We start from the raw sequence: 20,763 nt of genomic DNA on the forward strand, positions 1-20,763 counted from the left end.
TCAGGGAAGGGCACTATCGGAACCTGAGTGAAAATTAGAACAAAAATCTTACAACAGCTGGAAACATCTGGGACTCAGACCCTCTCAGGCTGGCCACATGCCCACCCCTTTCCCAAGAAAAATGAGTCAGATACTGTACAGATGTCTAGAAACATCTTTTATTTGGGTAACAGGTCAGTTAATAAAATAGATTCTAAAGAATACGGCCCTATGCACAGCCCTCCCTCCCAAAAAATAACCCTGGGGGTAGGCATTGCCCTTCCCCCTTGGGCTCCTCGTGTGTATTTAAAAAAATGTTTTGGCAGCTCAGTGTTTATTATCTGGGCATGGGGCACCATGTCCATGTCCCATATTCCTAGGGTACAGCAGCAGTAGGTGGCTGCAGCTTTCCAACCTTCCCCCTACCCCAGCGTAGCAAATATTTCTGCCCCACCCCAGGATCTGGGACCAAAATAAAGAACAAGCAGGCCCCCTTCACTGAGGTGCTGGGTAGGGCTCAGTGCCACATTACTGTGCTTTGAGAAAGAGGGAGGGGATGTTTGGCACTTTAAAAATAGAGGAGTATGCAGGACTGGAGAGGTCAGAGAAGATACCAAAATTGGCAGGGAGAGACTATTTGTCACTAGTCCCCTGGGAGACAGGAAAAGGGAGATAGATATGAGGGTAGGAGCTAAGAAAAGTAGGAGGGTTCCACTCCAAGTGGCAGGGTGCTGAAATGGGCTAGGACCAACAGGACACTGACTCTAGGTTTATGACCTCTCCATACCCCTGTCCCATAGCAGCTGATGCCCATCTCCAGCCTCCCATGTCAGCCTGTCCTTATGTATAGTGTCCAACCTCTTATTCTAGCAGTCAAGTGTCTTCCCCAATCCTAATGTCCCCTGATCATGTCTCTACCGACTTGACCATCTCTTGTTCCTTGGGACTGGGGCCAGCCTCTTGTCTGCCCACTTCCCTCTCATTAGTCAGATAGCCCCAAAGGCTCTATCTTTAGCTCCCAGAGAACTTTTTGGTCCTCAGTACTTCCCTTCCCCATTCCTTCCTATTCCCCACACACTGGGGGAGGGAAGGGAGAACAGGGGCACGTGATCATCAATCTCCCCTGCCCCTCTCTTGAAGCCCCCTAGATTTGGATGAAGAGCAGGCCAGTGAGCAGGGCAAAGCCTGCTAGGAGCAGAATGACCTTGAGGATCCTTTGCTCAGAACTGGCCAGCTCCTGGGGCAGGATTTCCAGAAAGGTGATATAGAGAAAGGTGCCAGCTGCCATGCCCTCTAGCACAGACTGGGCCAGCTGGTGCAGAGGTCCTGCCGACTCTGCCAGAGCTGCACCCAGCCCGATGCCTAGAGGTGTCATGCATGAGAAGAGGATCCCACAGCCAGCCACCACCTGTGCCCTAAGATGGCTCTGCAGCAGCCGGAGGGACAGACTGACAGCCAGGATCCCCTTATGGAGCAGCAAAGCCAGGCATAGCTCCATGGCCCGAGCCCGGTCTCGCTGCAGCCCTACTGCCAGCCCCTCGAACACAGAGTGGAGGGCCAGGGAGAAGACCAGTACACAGGCACGCAAGGCTGAGGGGGTTGCTGGGGCTCCACTCGCCTGTGGAACCCCTGGCCCATCATGCCAATGCTGCGGCCCACCGTTCACTGTTCCCAGCAGAGCCCTTGTTTCCTCCAGAGGTGGCGGCCCTGACTGCTCCTTGTAAGCCAGTGTGATCTGCTCCATCACCAGGACCAGGAAGAAGCCCATGGCCAGGATGAACTCTTGCAGCGGGAACTGGAGCTGTGGGCAGAAGGGGCAGCAAAAAGTTCAGGGAAGGAAGAGTGAGATGCAAAATCTGATGGAAGCCCAGTTACACAGACTTAGATTCCCATACAGACACAGGGCTACTCTCGGTTACACAAAGACACAGTGACTTGGTAACAATCACACAGAATGATACACACACACAGATTTTGGTGTCACTCACAGTGTTACATGTAGACCAAAGTTTCTCAGCTTTGGAACTATTAACATTTTGGGGCCAGGTGCAGTGGCTCATGCCTATAATCCCAGCACTCTGGGAGGCCCAGGTGGGCAGATTATTGAGGTAAGGAGTTCGAGACCAGCCTGGCCAACATGGTAAAACCCTGTCTCTACTAAAAATATAAAAATTAGCCAGGCGTGGTGGTGGACACCTGTAATCCCAGCTACCCAGGAGGCAGAGGTTGCAGTGAGTCGAGATTGTGCCACTGCACTCCAGCCTGGGAGACAGAGTGAGACTGTCTCAAAAAAAACCCAAAAAAAACCAAAAAACCACATATTGGGCCAGATCATTCTTTGTCATGGGAGCTGTCTTGTGCACTGTAGGTTAACAGGATTTCTGATCTCTACCTACCATATGTCAAACAGCAGGCACAATGTTCCCTCCATCCCCCACCCTGTTATGACAACTAAAAATATCCCCAGACATTACCAAATGTTTCCTGAGGGGCAAAGATACACTCCTAGTTGAGAGTCACTGATGTAGACACACATGAAAACGTCACACATTGGCCCATCTCTCCAAATACTCACACATAGAGCCACATATTACAGGACATTCAGGCTTATACACAGTCACACGGAGACACAGGTCACTCAGTCACAGACACACAAAGGGTTACATCCAGTGTTACTTCCTCAGTTTTAGGGGAAAAAGAGGAAAGAGCTCAGGATGACTTTCCTGCCCCACTATCCACGGTCCGTTTGTCCCATAATAATCCAAGTCCTATGCCGTGGACTTGATCATTCCTCATAGCCATTTCCTTGGGCCAAAGCCTAAAAAAGTCAGCAACACCAGGCCCCAGGGAATCGCCTCCTATCCTTTTCAGGCCTACAGAGACCTCTATCTCCAGCCCTTTAGGAAAGTGGTGACAGAGTGAAGATGATTCTCGGAGCACTTCCTGGTGGCTAGAACTGAGAACCCACAGAGTAAGTCACACACCTGAGAAAAAGTTTCTTACTGTCTCAAAGGGCATGTAGGGGTCACAAAAGGAATGGGAAGGAGGGAGAGAACACATAGAAAGAATTATGCCCCGTAACCAAAATCGCAATTCATAGGCTCACATGCCAAAAGCCTTCCACATGGTCATGGAGTGACACATGAATCGATCTCCACAAACCAACAGTCCTAGAGGTGTGTGATTTCCCTCCTGCATGTCACATGCCCAGGCCAGTGCTCACCGTCACGTGCAAGGCTGCCAGGGCCTCATCTATAGCAGTCAGATAGTCAGGCAGCAGGTCCAGGAGACAGGTGGCCAAAAAGACGCCGCCCGCAAAACAGCTTACTAGGCTCAGGGCTTTCTGGCGGGAATCTGGGCAGGGGTGAAGCACAGAGGAGAATGAGCAAACGAATCCCCTCCAGGGCCCACCCCCCAACCCAAACAATGGCTACCCTTGCCTTTCCCTCCTCCTTTGGTATCCCCCCCACAACCCCGCCCCAGCCTTCCCTAAGCCAAGCATCCATAGCAGTGTGGGGAAAAGTAGGGGCTTACCTGAGGCTTCATGGTTAGCTCCTGGTCTGCGCAGCACACAGACGGGCACCAGGCTGCAGAGAAGGGTGAGCACCAGCAGCAGCACCAGGGCCCCCAACTTCACCTCCAGCCCCACAAGCACTGGAGGCTCTGAAGCTACCGCCTCTGGGCGCCACACCAGGAGTTCAGGCTCTCCCCAGGGCCCCATGATGTTTCTGGTAGCTCCAGTGACTCTCAGACCTAGGAAGACAGACCAGAGTGGGTGGGGAAAAATCATGCAAGGAAAGACGGGGCAAGGAATGGGGAAGCTTGGTCAGCAGAGTGCAGCTCCCCGGCCCCAGGCGCTTTCTGACCTCCCCCAACCCAGAGTGACTCATTCACTCCTGTACCAGGAACATTCCTCTCTTCTCAGACTTTCTTTCCCAAGTGACTTATTCAGGGTGACCGCAAGGGGGAAACTGAGGCATGAGAAAGGCTGTGTGGATATCTCATTACCCTTTCACCTGGTGCCCCCAGAGAACTAGGAAACTAGGAGCCGCCTCCAAATAGGACCTGGAGCTGGGGTTCCCCTAAGGAATGTAGAGGCCAGGCCTCCCAACTCCCGAAAGGAGTGAGCGAAGCCAAAGTGGCTGGGGCTGTGGACAGATGTCACGGGTAGCTTCGTGCACCACCTGGACAGGATGAGCTTGGGTGCTGCGTTCCCCTTTTCCCAGCGCAGAGAGCAAGCGCTTTCAGGCCTCAGGCTGGGACCTAGAGGCAGATGGTCAGAGGAGAGGGGCCCTTAGAGTCTGCAGTCCCGGGACGGACTGAGGCGACACTGAGGGCGGTGCCTGGAAGTCCGGGCTCCAGGAGGCGGGGTGCGAGGCCGCCAGCGTCGCGGGAAGCAGATGAAGAATATGTGAGCTGGGACTCATGCTCCCGGGCCCGGGCAGGCCTGGGCAGCCAACCTGGACCCCGCTCCCGGAGAGCCCGCACTCACCTCGCGAGGGTCTCACTACATAGTCTCCGCGCGCTTCCGGCCTAGAGTCGGGAACTCCCGCCCCCTCCCATCGTTCCCCCTCCCCCACAGCCGCCGCGTACCCACGCCCGACTGCCAATAGCAGCGCCGGGTGGGCGGGGACAGATCGGGAGTGACGTGAGTTAGGAGCAATCAGAGACAGGGAGTGGGAGCGGGCGGAGCAGGCGACGAGAAGAAAGTGAGCGAGAGTGAGGGCGGAGATTTAAGCAGAGGACCTCGGGGCTGCATCTGTGAAGGTCTGGGGGCCGGAGCGGGCCAATCCACCAAGATTTTGATTATATGGGTATTTTTAAAAGAGGGAGACCCCCGCATTGTCAAGTCTTCCGGCCCACATCTGAGGACATCTTCCTGACCTTGGGCCAAAGTCTTACCTATTTCTCAGAGGGCTTTGAGAGCCCCGTCAGTTGCTCTTGGCGCCCAAGGGAAAGCATTCCCTTTTTGGGAACAACTTCCTCGCCTGCTTTCCCTCGGCAGCACCCACAACAAAGAAAAAGACAAGGGAGAATTGGAAGTAGGGGAAGAGCAAAGAGAGGGTATGTCTTGAAAATCATCCCTTCTCGACTACTCTTGGCCTCTGTGCAGCCTCCGCCTTCTCCAAGTGGGTGGGGACGTGGTGGGACCCGGCTGCCGGGTGCTGAAGCATCGCCCAGGGAAAAGCCCCCAGCGCATTCCAGTCTACCTGCGTACCGCGCCTGCAGGCTTCTGGCCGGCTCTCCCACCTGATCTCCAGCCGGGTTTCCGCCACCCCTGCCGGCCTGCTTGCTGTTTGCTGTTCCTGGAATGCCCCAAGGTAGTTGTTTCAGCTCAGGACCTTCACCGTTTCTTCATCATGGATTCTTGTGGCCCACAGCCCAGTGCTATGAGAATCCTATTCTAGCCTCAAGGGATGGAAAGGACAAAAGAAGAAAATTTAAAAAGGGGGCTCAGCTATTCTTTTGTGCAAAGGTGAAAAAAGCCTCATTGTCTAAAGAAGGGACAGATGGGATCTTGCTTCCTACAGGAAAAATAATTTTAAAAAAGAAGAAAAAAAAAAGGGACAGAATGCTTCTCACAAGGCTCCAGAAATGAAGCCCAGCAATTCCTCAAGGGGGAATGTGAAGACTTCTTAAGGGGCGGGGCGGGGCGGGGCGCGGTGGCTCACGCCTGTAATCCCTTTGGGAGGCCGAGGCGGGTGGATCACCTGAGGTCAGGAGTTCCAGACCAGCTTAGTCAACATGGTGAAACCCTGTCTCTACTAAATATACAAAAATTAGCCGGGCATGGTGGTGGGCGCCTGTAATCCCAGCTACTTGGGAGACTGAGGCAGGAGAATCGCTTGAACCCAGGAGGGGGAGGTTGCAGTGAGCCGAGATCGATCACACCATTGCCTTCCAGCCTGGGTGACAAATCGAAACTCCCGTCTCAAAAAAAAAAAAAATTATTCGTAATTGGTAATATTAACAAGAAATTGATGGGTTCAGGACACCTGGATTCTGGTCCAAGCTCTACCTTTATAGTTGTCATAGATAGATAGATAGATAGATAGATAGATAGATAGATAGATAGATTAAAATATATATATATTGATTAAATAAATAAATATATATATATATATATATATATATGATTAAGCCATTCAGCACGATCTCAACAAGAACAGCTTTGCTTTCCTTGGAGCGCTGCATCAATCCAGGAAGGCTGTTTTGTCTCTTCACTGCTTGAGCAGGATACAGAGAGAACAGGAAAGACAGATGAGAAATCTGAGAAAGCCCGCAAAGTAGGTTAATAGTGTGAAGAACATGGGCTGAGGCATCCAAATCTTGGCTCAGCTACCTACAGGGTAACCTTGAGAAAGTAAGTTACTTAAACTTCTGTCAGCTCTAGATGCTGTAAGAATTATATGAGTAATATGAGCATGCCTGACATGTAATAATTGCACAATAAATATTAGACCCTGTTCCTGTTTTTACCCTGAGCCGTTTCAAATCTTCATAAGGATAATTAATAGCAGTTTGAGTTCTGGGATTCACACTCCGAAGTAGGTTTACTCACCCAGCTACCTTTTTCTGAAATACTACTGGAAAACCAAACCTGTATCAGTTTAGCTCCATTATTTTACTTGAAGTGAATTCCTGGACCATCAGACATTAAAACAAAGGAAAAAAAATCAATCCTGAGTTTTGCCTGCGTGTTCTCTCTCTCTATCTCTCTCTCTCTCTCTCTCTCTCTCTCTATATATATATATATATATATATATATTTCTTTTTGAGAAGGAGTATCGGTCTGTCACGCAGGCTGGAGTGCAATGGCACAATCTCGGCTCACTGCAACCACCACCTCCTGGGTTCAAGCGATTCTCCTGCCTCAGCCTCCCGAGTAGCTGGGAATACAGGCACGCGCCACCATACCCGGCTAATTTTTTGTATTTTTAGTAGAGATGAGGTTTCAGCGTGATCCTGACCTCGTGATCCCGACTTTCTAGTCATGGATCTGCCTCCTCATAGGTAAAATTTCAAAATATTACCCACCCTGTGTGCCTTAGAGCTGCTACGGATAAAGTAAGAGAACAATGTTTATGAAAACGTTTTGTAAACTATACAAACGTGGGACATAATGTTGCCGGTAACCGTATGCAAACAATAAGACAACAAACCAAACGCAAAAGCCTTTTTAACTTGTTGCAGTTTTCCCGCTCCGTGTCCCTCGGTGAATGAGCAGCGTGCAGCGAGCGTGTGCGCGCAGCTGCGGTTCTCCATCAGTGGCACACTGCTCAGATTGCGGACCCGGGAAACTTCTATCGCGCGCCTGCCGCCTGCCGAGCGAGGCTCGCCGCTCCACTGGGGTCTGCGGGCTGTTGACTCCCTGCCAGAATGAAACCCGAACTTCCGAGTCACGTGGCGCGCAAAGACAAACCAGGCTGCTCCGGGTTTCTTGGAGCTTCCCCCCAGCTTCCCGGCGGTTCATATTCTGGCGCTTACTCCTCCCTTTGGTCTGGCAGAACCCAATCGCCGCCCGACAAATAAGTCCCGCGGGCCGGACGCGGTGGCGCGCGCCTGTACTAAGGAGGGAGAATCGCCTGAGCCCGGAGGTCGGGGGCTGCATGAAACCGTGATCCCGCCACTGAACTCCAGCCTGGGAGACAAAGTGATACCCTGTCTCCAAAAATAAGAATAAAGGGAAAAAAAGAACTGCGGCCCCATTGGCCTGACTCTCCTGACAGCCTACCTGTCTCTGACCAGTTACTGAGGAGGCGGCCTTCAGAGGGTAGTGCCATTGGCTTGATGTCCTGCCCCTCCGAAACCTAAGTCTTCAGCTTCCAATCAGGACTCAGCTTTGGGAAGAGCGCCACGCGGTGGGCGAGGGGATGCTGCAGTAAACCCGCAGGTCTCTTAACTCCTTCCGCCTTTGTTTACAACCCTGCCATGATCTCCCTCTTGCAAAAGCAAGGGTTAGAGAACAGGCTTTCAAGCGTCCTGTGCTCCAGTTACAGCCTTCTCTCTATTCTTCCGCTAGGAGACACCAAAACCTCAGGAAGATTTACTATACCTAAGAGAAACTGAGGCAGAAAGGGCGCGGCTACCTACTTCTCCTTAAATTCCGTTTGTGGACGCTAAGACTCTTAGTCCCCTACTCCCAGATACAGCGGCCCTATCGTGGCTCCTGACAAGGTGGCACCCACTTTTCTAGTGTAAGGCTGGGGGCGGGGTTTGGCTGGGCAGGTCCAGGATACGAGATCCTGGAAGAAAGAAAAGGTGTAGTGTTATGGGCGGTCAACGGGCTACGCTGGCTTGACAGGGCTGGGCTCTTCAGAACAGGTAATGCTTGGAGGGTCTGTTTGTCTGAACCTGAGGGATAGGGCTGAAGGTGAAATATCCAGGGGACAAGTGAGGGGGCTGTGCAAGTGAGGGGCGGGGGTTGGATAATGGAAGAAGGAGTAGAGGAGCCCAGAAGCTGTAGGGGGTAGGGAGCAGCCATCATTCCCTTTCTGCAACCCTTGGTCCCACATGCCTTCCTGCAGAAACATGGATCTCGGAATCCCTGACCTGCTGGACACGTGGCTGGAGCCCCCAGAGGATATCTTCTCAACAGGATCCGTCCTGGAGCAGGGACTCCACTGCCCGCCTCCAGAGGTTCCAGTGACTAGGCTACAGGAACAAGGATTGCAAGGCTGGAAGTCCAGTGGGGACCATGGCTGTGTGAGTGTGACCAGTGGGAGTGGGGGTTGGGTTGAGACACAACTCTCTGTGATAAGAGGCTTCAGCTCCCATGTGGAGACAGGTCTGAACACGGACCACCCCCAAAATAGATGTAAGTTGTATAATAACTATCTCCATGCCCAAGAAGTGAAAGGACTGAAAATGAAACATGAGGCGGGTGTCCGGTAGGACTTCCACAATACCTCCCTGCACATATATATAACCTTTTCCAACTGTAGGGCCTTCAAGAGAGTGAGCCTGAAGATTTCCTGAAGCTTTTCATTGATCCCAATGAGGTATACTGCTCAGAAGCATCTCCTGGCAGTGACAGTGGCATATCTGAGGACCCCTGCCGTCCAGACAGTCCTCCTGCCCCCAGGGCAACCAGTTCTCCTGCCCTCTATGAGGTTGTCTATGAGGCAGGGGCCCTGGAGAGGATGCAGGAGGAAGCTGGGCCAAATGTAGGCCTCATCTCCATCCAGCTAGGTCAGTGTTCTTCGTGGGAAGGGGAAAATGGCCCTTTGGGACTGGCCCTAACCATGGGGTTAAGGGGGTTTACCCAACCTGTGCCGCTACCCAGACCCTGCTGTCAGGGTGTCCCTACGTCTCCTTTCTACCAGCTACCTGTGTCTACTTCAGATCAGTGGAGCCCAGCATTTATGGTGCCTGATGCCTGCATGGTCAGTGAGCTGCCCTTTGATGCTCATGCCCACACCCTGCCCAGAGCAGGCACCGTAGCCCCAGTGCCTTGTACAACCCTGGTAAGTCTTGGTGTCTGCCAGAACCACTACTCCTTGATACACACATATATAATCACAAAGACAGGGCGAAGGGATGAGGGAATGGAAACATGATGAATTGCCTTTGCCCCAGTTTTTGTGGCATTGGGCCTGAAGACCAAGAGACATGAACAATTGGACAATTTTTAATTTTTTTTATTTTTTATTTTTCATGAGACAGAGTCCCCACTGGGTACAGTGGCTCGTGCCTGTAACACCAGCACTTTGGGAGGCTGAGGCGGGTGGCTTACAAGGTCAGACGTTCAAGACCAGCCTGGCCAACATGGCGAAACCCCATCTCTACTAAAAACACACAAAAAATTAGCTGGGCTTGGTGGTGCGTGCCTGTGATCCCAGCTACTCAGGAGGCTGAAGCGTGAGAATTGCTTGAAACTTGGGAGGTGGAGGTTGCAGTGAGCTGAGATCTCACCACTGCACTGCAGCCTGGGCAACAGAGACTCCGTCTCAAAAAAAAAAAAAAAAAAAAAAAAAGAGGGAGTCGCTCTGTCACTAGGCTGGAATGCAGTGGGGTATTCTCAGCTCACTGCAACCTCCAACTCCCTGGTTCAAGTGATTCTTCTGCCTCAGCTACCTGAGGAGCTGGGGTTACAGGCACTCACCACCATGCCCAGCTAATTTTTGTTTTTTTAGTAGAGACAGGGTTTCACCATGTTGGCCAGGATGGTCTCGATCTCCTGACCTTGTGATCCACCCACCTTGGCCTTCCAATTTTTTATTTTTTGAGCCAGGGTCTTACTCTGTTGTCCAGGATGGAGTGCAGTGGTGCAATCATGGCTCACTGCATCCTCAACCTCTTGGGGTCAAGCAGTCCTGCCTGCCTCAGCCTCCCAAAGTGGTGGGATTACAGCTATGACCCACTGTGCCCAGCCAACATGAACAATTTTAGAAGCAGGAAAAGGACAAGGGAGAGAGAGCCCTTGGGGGTAAGGTAGCAACGACTCAGGTAAGGTAGGGTGAGGGAATCTGGGGACAGGGTGCAGGAAAAAACGCAGACTTTGTGTGTGTTGTATTCTTATACAGAGCCATTGTCTTGGCCTTGGGTCAGGACACAGAAATAGGACAGGTCACCTGGGAATCCCAACTGGTTACTAGGTACAGGAAGGAAGAAAAGCAATAGCAGCAATGTTTCCACTGGAACAGTTGCCCAGAAGGCACCCAATGTCTAGTGCTACAGTGTAGCAGAGGTATCACATTAGATGCCTTCTCAAGGCTGGCTGGACAGGGTCCAAGGTGGGGTAAAGAGGGGGCTGTGCTCAGATCTCTGTTCCTCCCTTTCCTCTGAAAATTAATCCTTGTACCCAAAAGGCAGGGACCAGGTCCTAGCCTCTCTTCAAGAAGCCAAGCCAAGCATCTTAGAATCTATTTTCTTTTTTTTTTTTTTTGAGATGGAGTCTCGCTCTGTCACCAGGCTGGAGTTCAGTGGTGTGATCTCAGCTCACTGCAATCTCTGCCTCCTGGGTTCAAGCGATTCTCCTGGCTCAGCCTCCCGAGTTGCTGGGACTACAGGTGTGCACCACCACACCCAGCTACTTTTTGTATTTTTAGTAGAAACGGGGTTTCACCATGTTGGCCAGGATGGTCTCAATCTCTTGACTTCGTGATCCACCTGTCTTGGCCTCCAAAAGTGCCAGGATTACAGGCGTGAGCCACTGTGCCCAGCACATCTTAGAATCTTGAGCTGAGGAACCTTTAAAAGTCTGATGCTCCTAAGTTTGGGTGTATATTAGAAGCACCATAGTATTTGTAAATGCTTTGCTATTTATTTATTGTAGAGACAGTCTCACTACATTGCCCAGGTTGGTCTCGAACTCCTGGCCTCAAGCAGTCCTCTGGTCTTGACCTCCCAAAGTGCTGGAATTGTAAGGGTGAGCCACCTTGGCCATACTTTTTTTTTTTTCTTGATATGGAGTCTCGCTGTTGCCCAGGCTGGAGTGCAGTGGCGTGATCTCAGCTCACTACAACCTCCAACTCCTGGGTTCAAGGAATTCTCCTTCCTCAGCCTCCCAAGTAGCTGGGATTACAGGCACATGCCACCATGCCCGGCTTATTTTTAGTAGACAGGGGGTTTCACAGTGTTAGCCAGGATGGTCTTGATCTCCTGACCTCGTAATCCGCCTGTCTTGCCCTCCCAAAGTGCTGGGATTACAGGCATGGGCCACTGCACCCAGCCTTTTTTTTTTTTTTTTAAAGATTAAAAACAAAAAGTCCCATTCTCAGAGATTTTGATTAGGTGGACTGGAAGAGACACTCCTCTAATAGTTCCGCCAGTCACGGGAACAAGAAGGGCACATCAGGAAACGCCACATAGGAAATGGTTTTGCCAAAAGCCAAGGACCATGAGCAGGCAAAAACCAAAGTAAATTCTCTTTAAGTCACAAATTGAAGGATACAGCTTTCTTTCTTGCTTTCTTTCTTTTTTTGTTTTTTTGAGTCAGAGTTTTGCTCTTGTTGCCCAGGCTGGAATACAGTGGCATGATCTTGGCTCACTGCAACCTCTACCTTCTGGATTCAAGAGATTCTCCTGCCTCAGCCTCCCAAGTAGCTGAGATTACAGGCACCCACCACCACGCCCAGCTAATTTTTGTATTTTTAGTAGAGATGGGGTTTCGCCATGTTGGCCAGGCTGGTCTCGAACTCCTGACCTCAGGTGATCCGCCCACTTTGGGAGGCCGAGGTGGGTGGATCACAAGGTCAAGAGATTGAGACCATCTGGGTCAACATGGTGAAACCCCATCTCTACTAAAAATACAAAAAATTAGCTGGGCACGGTGGCGCGTGCCTGTAATCCCAGCTACTCAGGAGGCTGAGGCAGGAGAATTGTCTGAACCCAGGAGGCGGAGGTTGCGGTGAGCCGAGATCGCGCCATTGCACTCCAGCCTGGGTAACAAGAGCGAAACTCCATCTCAAAAAAATAAATAAAAAAAAAGATATACTAGTGAGAAAGGCAAGTTACTCAGTTGATGGGCTCAGGTTAACCACCAGCACCATCTACTCTCCCTACATCCTTTCCTGTGATTTGCTGTGAGAAGTATGGCTGCCCTTGGGAAGGTCTTTGTATGAGAGGGGACAGAACCTTAGTCTGAGAAGTGGAGCTCAGATCCTTTGGGAGAATGGGCCACTGCCCCAGGGAGCTCCTTGTGGTTGACAGGCAGCTGGATAACACACTCTGCTAAATGGAAGTTAATGGCTGAAAGTGAATATGGTACTTGCTGTAAGGAAATTAAGCAAACTTCACTGTAGTGAGTTCTTTCAGGTCCTCTTCAGATACCCCTTGGGAATGGGGAGACATGGACCAGAAGAAGCCTTCCCTAGCTTGCTCAGAGTGCTAAGGTCCTAAGTCTCTGGGGGAATATGACAAAACGCTCCTCTTTCCCTTCTCGGCTTCAGGAGGTCCCTCTGGCGTGATCTAGAGCCTGTCTGAATTAAGGTCTCTAGCCCTCACCTCACAAACAGGAAACACTCTCCAGAAGGCGTGCAGGGGGAGTAGCCTGGAAATGGGATGACCTCCTCCTCACTCCTATTGCATCTTCTCCTGCCCCTACCCCCAGCTGCCCTGTCAAACCCTGTTCCTGACAGATGAGGAGAAGCGTCTGCTGGGGCAGGAAGGGGTTTCTCTGCCCTCTCACCTGCCCCTCACCAAGGTAACATGCTTCCCCTAAGGCTATCCCAACCCAGGGGCCTCACCATGACTTCTGAGGGGCTAATATCCCAGGAGAAGCGTTGGGGAGTTGGGGGCAGGTGAAAGACCCAGGATTCACACATCCTGGGCCTCCAGGCAGAGGAGAGGGTCCTCAAGAAGGTCAGGAGGAAAATCCGTAACAAGCAGTCGGCTCAGGACAGTCGGCGGCGGAAGAAGGAGTACATTGATGGGCTGGAGAGCAGGTATGCCTGGGTTACTTCTGGCTTCCTGTGGACCATGTCTGGGCCCTCTTCCTCACCACAGCTGGCAAGATAAGGGACTCAGGTTGCTGAGCCTTGTCCTACCTCCCTACACTCTAGGGTGGCAGCCTGTTCTGCACAGAACCAAGAATTACAGAAAAAAGTCCAGGAGCTGGAGAGGCACAACATGTGAGTGAAAGGGGTGTGTGTGTGTGTGTGTGTGTGTGTGTGTGTGTGTCAGGGAGGGTACTCTGTGTGTGTGTCAGGGAGGGTACAGTGTGTGTGTGTGTGTCAGGGAGGGTACAGTGTGTGTGTGTGTGTGTCAGGGAGGGTACTGTGTGTGTGTGTGTGTGTGTGTGTGTCAGGGAGGGTACAGCACGCGGGCACCACATGTGAGTGAAAGGTGTGTGTGTGTGTGTCAGGGAGGGTACTGTGTGTGTGTGTGTGTCAGGGAGGGTACTGTGTGTGTGTGTGTGTCAGGGAGGGTACAGCACACGGGCACCACATGTGAGTGAAAGGTGTGTGTGTGTGTGTCAGGGAGGGTACTGTGTGTGTGTGTGTGTGTGTCAGGGAGGGTACAGCACGCGGGCACCACATGTGAGTGAAAGGTGTGTGTGTGTGTGTGTCAGGGAGGGTACAGCACACAGGGGCACCATTCTTGGCCCCTGGTACCCAGAAGATCCTAACTCTTCATTCCTCCTTTCCCAGCTCCTTGGTAGCTCAGCTCCGCCAGCTGCAGACACTAATTGCTCAAACTTCCAACAAAGCTGCTCAGACCAGCACTTGTGTTCTGGTACCACTAGTCTATCTACTCCCATCTCCCCCACCTCCACCATCTCACCCACATTTCTATCCTTACACCCCCACCACCTGGCCAGATCTACTTCCCACATTCAATAACCCTAGCTGGCCTCGTTCACTCTGCTCTACTCCCTTCTTCTATTCCTCTTGCTTCCTCCCAGATTCTTTTTTCCCTGGCTCTCATCATCCTGCCCAGCTTCAGTCCATTCCAGGGTCGACCAGAAGCTGGGCCTGAGGATTACCAGCCTCACGGAGGTGAGAGGCAAGGGCAGAGAGCAACCCCTGGCTGAGCAAGGGAGGGGGGCTCCGTTCTCCAAGGTCCTCAAGCAAGAGGGAGGTCCTGTCCTGTCTAGGGTCTTTCGCCCAGGGGAGCACCCTACTAGTGCCTTCTTTCCTTCACCTCGCAGTGACTTCCAGAAATATCCTGACCCACAAGGACCTAACAGAAAATCTGGAGACCCAAGTGGTGGAGTCCAGACTGAGGGAGCCACCTGGAGCCAAGGATGCAAATGGTTCAACGAGGACACTGCTTGAGAAGATGGGAGGGAAGCCAAGACCCAGTGGGCGCATCAGGAACGTGCTGCATGCAGATGAGATGTGAGCTGGAACAAACCTTCCTGGCCCACTTCCCAATCACAAGAAGGAATCCTGGGCTTCCTTATGGCTTTGCTTCCCACTGGGATTCCTACTCAGGTGTCTGCCCTAAGGGGTCCAAATCACTTCAGGACACCCCAGGAGATGTCTTTTAGTCTCTCTCTGCCTGAGGCCCAGTCTGCATATATGAGAGGGTACCTCAATTACTTTTGTTATGTATCTGTGATTTTGTTTCTTCTTTGGGGATAGAGTTGAGGGGAAATAAGTCTTGAGTGAGAAATAAACGTTTTAACTGAAATTGTATCCCAGAAGTTTGAAATAAATAGAAGAGGGGGGAAAACAAGGAGAAAGTGGTAGGGAAGACTTGGTAGATTGGGGCCTTAAGTCGCTGCCTCCTTTTCCTCTTTGCCCTCATGACTTCCTAATCCAAGTTACAGAAGGGAAGGAAACTATTTTATTCTTTTTATTCTGCTCATTAGTGATCTGGAAGAAGATGGGGAAAAGGGGCTATCATCACAAGGCTTCAAAGAACCAAGGGTGCAAATCAGTCCATTTCACTTTCAGTGTCTGAGATCGGGTCTCTTAAGACCCAGGATAAAAGGGTGTAATGTAGCTATATGGACTCGATCTGCTTCCGGACCTTTTCCAGAGCCTTTCTGTCCAGCTGTCGCTGACGAATGATGACAAGACAAGCGAAGATCAGGGCCACACACACAACAGCCCCTTCGAACTTCCAAAACAAGCGTTGTTCCATCAGAGCTGAGCGGCAGCTGAGGGCAGGAAGGAATAGTTATTCCTGGGGAAGGCCAGAGAGCTTCTCCCTCTAATCTCCCTTTCACTTCAGCCTAGCCAGGATACTTTCAAAAGGAAATCACAGCCAGGCTTCTATTATGTGTATAGCACATGAATTCCTCTTAAATAGATCATTTAATTTATTCTCTGGTGGAATAAGCAGAGCTAGTATTAACCAATTTTACTGACGAGAAAATATGACCAATAACATAGTGCTGAGGAGTAGAGCTGGGACTTAGGTTCAAATAATTTGGCTTCAAATCTGGTCTTTTTTTCTTCTTTTTTTTTCTGAGATGGAGTCTCACTCTGTCGCCAGGCTGGAGTGCAGAGGCACAAACACCCAGCTAACTTTTGTAGTTGTTTTTTTTAGTAGAGACGGGGTTTCACCATGTTGGCCAGGATGGTCTCGATCTCTTGACCTTGTGATCCACCTGCCTTGGCCTCCCAAAGTGTTGAGATCACAGGCGTGAGCTACCACACCCGGCCTCTTCTTTTTTGAGACACAGTCTCACTCCATTACCCAGGGTGGAGTGCAGTGGCGTGATTTCGGCTCACTGTAACCTCTGCCTCCCAGGTTCAAGGGATTCTCCTGCCTCAGTCTCCCAAGTAGCTGCAACCTCCACCTCCCGGATTCAAGCGACTCTCCTGCCACAGCCTCCTGAAGAGCTGGGATTACAGGCATGCACCACCATAGCCAGCTAATTTTTTTGGTATTTTTAGTAGAGACGGTGTTTCAGCATGTTGGTCAGGCTGGTCTCAAACTCCCGACCTCGTGATCTGCCTGCCTCGGCCTCCCAAAGTGCTGGGATTACAGGTGTAAGAGCCACTGGGATTACAGGTGTGCCCAGCTCCCTCTTCTTTCAAATATTCCATGCTAACCCCAGACCAGGGGAAAAGGTGTGACCATCTACCTAAAGTCATGGGAACAAAGAAGGTGATCTCCAAGAAGAGAAACGGCACTCACCTTTTGAACTCATTTCTCTTAGATAAGCTGCATGTGATTTTCTCCACATACCCTGTGGGACCACACTCAGGGGTGGTTTTCTGCCAGGAGAAAAGGACCAAAGCACATATTAGGAAGGGGCATCGGGAGAAGCAAAAAGGTGCAGATGCCCAACTGCTATGGTTTGGAGTTGGTAGGCAATAGAGAGCTAATGAAAGAGTTCTGATGTGGATGGTGGAGGTGGTGGTTGCATGATTACAAATGTATGTTAGAACACTTCAGGGGCAATAGTCCAGGGATACATTCCATTCCAGAGCATACTATACTAAAAATGAATGAAACATAGTTATCAGTTGAGGCCGGGCGCAGTGGCTCACGCCTGTAATCCCAGAACTTTGGGAGGCCGAGGTGGGTGGATCATTTGAGGTCAGGAGTTCAAGACCAGCCTGACTAACATAGTGAAACCCCATCTCTACTGAAAATACATATAACTCGATCAAAACAGTTGCAGGTGGGCAAAAAAAAAAGATGAAAAAAGAAAAAGAAAATACAAAAATTAGCCAGGCGTGGTGGCGTGCCTGTACTCCCAGCAACTCGGGAGGCTGAAGCAGGAGAACAGCTTGAAATGGGGAGGCGGAGGTTGTGGTGAGCTGAGATTGCACCACTGCACTCCAGCCTGGACAACAAGAGTGAGACTCTGTCTCAAAAACAATAACAACATAGTTATCAGTTGAATACTGCCATTAGCTTGGAAAGAAAGGGACATATTTCGGGGGAAACACAAGTACAGATTTGGACATACACTAAGACTGCAAGGAGAAGGAAAAAAAGATGATGCAAAGGCAGCTTAATAAGACTTGGGGACTGTTTAGATGTTAAAAAAAAAAAATGGGCCGGGCGTGGTGGCTCATGCCTATAATCCCAGCACTGGGAGGCCAAGGTGGGTGGATCACGAGGTCAAGAGATCGAGACCATCCTGGTCAACAAGGTGAAGAAACCGCGTCTCTACTAAAAATACAAAAATTAGCTGGGCATGGTGGCGCACGCCTGTAGTCCCAGCTACTCAGGAGGCTGAGGCAGGAGAATTACTTGAACCCAGGAGGCGGAGGTTGCGGTGAGCCGAGATCGCGCCATTGCACTCCTGCCTGAGAGTGAAACTCCATCTCAAAAAAAAAAAAAAAAAAAAAAAATTGTAGAATACTCACAGCCTGGAAACTAGAGCATGGAGAGCACTCTTCTGACACCACAAACTCTTCCACCAGCCAGCATGGCAAATTTGAGGTGCTCACTGAAAGGAAAGAGAAATGCCAACCCCTGACCATTCGGAAAACATTTCTCCCAAAGACTCTGCCCATCTAACTTCCCAGCACAGGGCTTGTTCTCATTCCATGTGGTGCCGCCCTTTTCCACCTTTGCTCTTGGGTATATGGGGAAGATACTAAAACCAAAAACAAACGACGGAAGTGTCGGGTTCCCAGACAGTCACCCACCTGACAGCTTCTCCTCCTGCACTGGAGCCTCTGCTTGGCTGTAGCGGAGTGGGGGGAAGGGGCAAAAGTCAAAATCCAGAAAATAGGGCACCCCCTTCTTCTCTGTCCATGGACAAGGTCTCCCCCAACCCCGGGACCGGGAACGATCCTGTCCTCCAGTGACCTCCTTTTCCCTCCCATTACCCTCTCCTTACCAGAGCTTTAAGGTGAAAGCACATAGCAACCAGCAGAGGCGGCGGCCCTGGGGGAGGCCATGCCTCCCCGCGCCCGCAGGCATGGAGCGCCCAGTGTCGCACCTGTCGGAACAGAGGGACCTACTCCACCGGCCTCGTGCCTCTGGCGGAGCGCAGAGGCTGCACTTACTCTGCAGCCCTCCCAGAGGTTCCAGGTCAGGGTGGGAAAGGCCGGAGTTGCCTAACGGGCAGAGGTTCTATCGGGACATCCCTGTCGCCACAGCGAGAAAAATCTACACGCATTTGCCGGCTAGGGAGCCGAGCGCCTTCCGCGGGGCCCGCAGGGCGCTGGACGAAGCGCCGGCGGGGACGCGCGGCCCTAGCGCCTGCTCACCTCTGCTTCCGCCCCCGACGCAACCATCTTGCCCCGTGGAGGATTGCCTTTACGTGGGGCCGGTGTTCCCAGGCGCGTCGAGTCGTCGCCCGCTGGGGCTTGTAGTTTTCCGCGGTCGGTGGCGCCTCGCCCGCTGCGCACTGGGAATGGACTCGGCGCCCCATTGCATTATGGTCTCGGTAGTCTTTGCGAGAAATGGCAAATGGCGGTTGCCGAGGCTCGTCCGGATTCTCGGCTCGCTGCTCCTTGGCTGGCGCGTTTGTTCATTCTGGGCTAGGTGAGCAGGGACGATACGTCGCCCTCTCAGAACTTTGCTCCCTCCTTAAAACCCTAGGAGTCATAATTAACTTCAGTTTCTCTGACATCCTTCCCCAATCGACCCCGATGGTCCAGTGGAGAAGCTGTGTTGGAGGTCAAGGGATGAAGGCGAAACTGCGCTTTCTCGTCCCTACAGAAGTGGAAATATCCGAGACACACGGCGAACGTGAAACTTCCTTCTTGTCTGAGCGCTCCCACTCCGCTACACAGATGAACGGTGTCACCTTCCCTCATGCTACTTGCTAAGCTGCAGCTGGTCCTTTGCATAACCTCTTAAAATATTCTCAACTCTCCCTTTCTCCTACATAATGGAGTAATAAGTGCAACGAGAAAAGCATGAGATTTGAAGTTCCAAGAAGTATTGAGTCTAGGTTCTGGTGATTATTAACTCCATGATCTTAGGATAGCATCTTTCAATGTTCTGTGTAAAACGGGATGCTAATGTGCATTTATCAGTACTTTTTCTTGCGAGAGGCAAATGAAATGTATCTCCGTTTTAGGAATAAGTTCCGAGAGTACAAGTGACTTGTCCAAGGTCAGCAAGTTAGTGAGTGGGAAAGCTGAGGCTTGAGCCTAGACTGTCAACCCAAGCCAAAGATTCATGCCTGTCTTTCATTGCATGGAGTTAAACCTTGATATGCACTCAGACCTACAGTGACTTGACAGGCACTCTGGGTTCGTATTTTACTGTCTGATAACGTATTTTCACTTAAGTTTATTTTTTTGACACAGGGTCTCACTCTGTTACCCAGGCTGGAGTGCAGTGGTGCGATCTGAGCTCACTGCAACCTCCTCCTGGGTTCAAGTGATCCTCCCACCTCAACCTCCCAAGTAGCTGAGACCATAGGCGCATGCCATCAGGCATGGCTAATTTTTTTGTAGTTTTGGTAGAGACAAGGTTTTGCCATGTTTCCCAGGCTGATCTGGAACTCCTAAGTTCAAGGGATCCACCTGCCTCCACCTCAGCCTTCCCAAAGTGCTAGGATTACAGGCGTAAGCCACCATCCTAGGCCTTGGTAATGTATTAATCACTACCCTAATTCTTCCCTAATTTGCCTCCTAGTTTCACATATATGTGTATCTGCAGCCTCTTAAGACATTGGGAACATGTGATTTTAGTTTTCTTAGATGCTTGATAGACAAGGAGGTATTTAAATAAACTTCATATAAACATCGGCACTAATAAAATAATCTAGACCCCACCTTTGAAGATCAAAGGGCTTATTTCCATATTTTTTTCTTGTTAACTCTGCTCCATATTCTCCTCCCCCAAGGCACCTTTCTGGGCTAAAGACTACTGCGTCTACCCTTCCCCATAGCTTCCCCACAGGTCTAAGGAACAGAACACTTTATTTTGGGAATAACAGTGTATCTGGCTGGGCACAGTGACTCACACCTGTAATCCCAGCATTTTGGGACACTGAGGCAGGCAGATCACCTGAGGTCAGAAGTTTGAGACCAGCATGGCCAACATGGTGAAACCTCGTCTCTACTAAAAATATAAAAACAATTAGCTGGACGTGGTGGCGGGTACCTGTAATCCCAGCTACTCAGGAGGCTTAGGCAGGAGAATTGCTTGAACACAGGAGGCAGAGGTTGCAGTGAGCCAAGATCACACCATTGCATTCCAGCCTGGGTGACAAGAGCGAAAAAAAAAAAAAAAAACCGGGCCGGGCGCGGTGGCTCAAGCCTGTAATCCCAGCACTTTGGGAGGCCGAGGCGGGTGGATCACGAGGTCAAGAGATCGAGACCATCCTGGTCAACATTGTGAAACCCCGTCTCTACTAATACAAAAAAATTAGCTGGGCATGGTGGTGCGTGCCTGTAATCCCAGCTACTCAGGAGGCTGAGGCAGGAGAATTGCCTGAACCCAGGAGGCGGAGGTTGTGGTAAG

General features: G+C 51.0%; 3 protein-coding genes across 11 annotated transcripts; 1 reads left to right on the forward strand and 2 right to left on the reverse strand.

Annotated features, from left to right (window-relative positions):
• Positions 1–136: 136 nt before the first annotated feature.
• Positions 137–4,551, reverse strand: SLC39A1 (solute carrier family 39 member 1). The gene is made up of 4 exons (XM_012476145.3): positions 4,472–4,551; positions 3,514–3,732; positions 3,203–3,333; positions 137–1,780 (listed from the first exon to the last, which is right to left on the reverse strand). Exons 2-4 carry the CDS (start codon positions 3,698–3,700, stop codon positions 1,124–1,126), a joined length of 975 nt encoding a protein of 324 aa, XP_012331568.2. The 5' UTR covers positions 3,701–3,732; positions 4,472–4,551; the 3' UTR covers positions 137–1,123.
• Positions 4,552–6,929: 2,378 nt separating this feature from the next.
• CREB3L4 (cAMP responsive element binding protein 3 like 4) lies at positions 6,930–15,071 on the forward strand. Of its 9 annotated transcripts, none has more exons than XM_012476137.2 (10): positions 6,930–8,304; positions 8,508–8,685; positions 8,925–9,171; positions 9,325–9,446; positions 13,034–13,126; positions 13,261–13,367; positions 13,485–13,553; positions 14,073–14,157; positions 14,327–14,420; positions 14,573–15,071. In XM_012476137.2, the coding sequence occupies exons 2-10, from the start codon at positions 8,512–8,514 to the stop codon at positions 14,764–14,766; spliced, it is 1,185 nt and encodes a 394-aa protein (XP_012331560.1). In that variant the 5' UTR covers positions 6,930–8,304; positions 8,508–8,511; the 3' UTR covers positions 14,767–15,071. The 9 variants fall into 9 exon arrangements, with proteins under 9 accessions (XP_012331560.1, XP_012331561.1, XP_012331559.1 ...); XM_012476138.2 differs by having other exon boundaries at positions 6,930–8,177; XM_012476136.3 differs by having other exon boundaries at positions 6,930–8,157.
• Positions 15,072–15,207: 136 nt separating this feature from the next.
• JTB (jumping translocation breakpoint) lies at positions 15,208–18,487 on the reverse strand. Its single transcript, XM_012476139.2, has 5 exons — positions 18,179–18,487; positions 17,985–18,022; positions 17,700–17,782; positions 16,516–16,595; positions 15,208–15,529 (listed from the first exon to the last, which is right to left on the reverse strand). Exons 1-5 carry the CDS (start codon positions 18,259–18,261, stop codon positions 15,373–15,375), a joined length of 441 nt encoding a protein of 146 aa, XP_012331562.2. The 5' UTR covers positions 18,262–18,487; the 3' UTR covers positions 15,208–15,372.
• Positions 18,488–20,763: the final 2,276 nt, after the last annotated feature.

The sequence above is a fragment of the Aotus nancymaae genome, unplaced genomic scaffold (genome assembly GCF_030222135.1).
Source record: "Aotus nancymaae isolate 86718 unplaced genomic scaffold, 86718_ANA_hifiasm-v0.15.2.pri h1tg000108l, whole genome shotgun sequence".
Classification (NCBI taxonomy): Eukaryota; Metazoa; Chordata; class Mammalia; order Primates; family Aotidae; genus Aotus; species Aotus nancymaae.

Excerpts from the sequence above, each read along its gene's own strand:
- SLC39A1 (XM_012476145.3), bottom strand. The coding sequence starts at position 3,700 with ATGGGGCCCTGGGGAGAGCCTGAACTCCTGGTGTGGCGCCCAGAGGCG. Across the intron at positions 3,334-3,513 it reads AGCTAACCATGAAGCCTCAG|ATTCCCGCCAGAAAGCCCTG; the intron begins GTAAGCCCCTAC and ends ACCCCTGCCCAG. Across the intron at positions 1,781-3,202 it reads TGGCAGCCTTGCACGTGACG|CTCCAGTTCCCGCTGCAAGA; the intron begins GTGAGCACTGGC and ends TTCTGCCCACAG.
- CREB3L4 (XM_021676264.2), top strand. The coding sequence starts at position 8,494 with ATGCCTTCCTGCAGAAACATGGATCTCGGAATCCCTGACCTGCTGGAC. Across the intron at positions 9,447-13,033 it reads CAGTGCCTTGTACAACCCTG|CTGCCCTGTCAAACCCTGTT; the intron begins GTAAGTCTTGGT and ends CCCTACCCCCAG. Across the intron at positions 13,368-13,484 it reads ATTGATGGGCTGGAGAGCAG|GGTGGCAGCCTGTTCTGCAC; the intron begins GTATGCCTGGGT and ends CCTACACTCTAG.
- JTB (XM_012476139.2), bottom strand. The coding sequence starts at position 18,261 with ATGCCTGCGGGCGCGGGGAGGCATGGCCTCCCCCAGGGCCGCCGCCTC. Across the intron at positions 16,596-17,699 it reads CATGCTCTAGTTTCCAGGCT|AAAACCACCCCTGAGTGTGG; the intron begins GTGAGTATTCTA and ends TTCTCCTGGCAG. Across the intron at positions 15,530-16,515 it reads AAGAGAAATGAGTTCAAAAG|CTGCCGCTCAGCTCTGATGG; the intron begins GTGAGTGCCGTT and ends TCCTGCCCTCAG.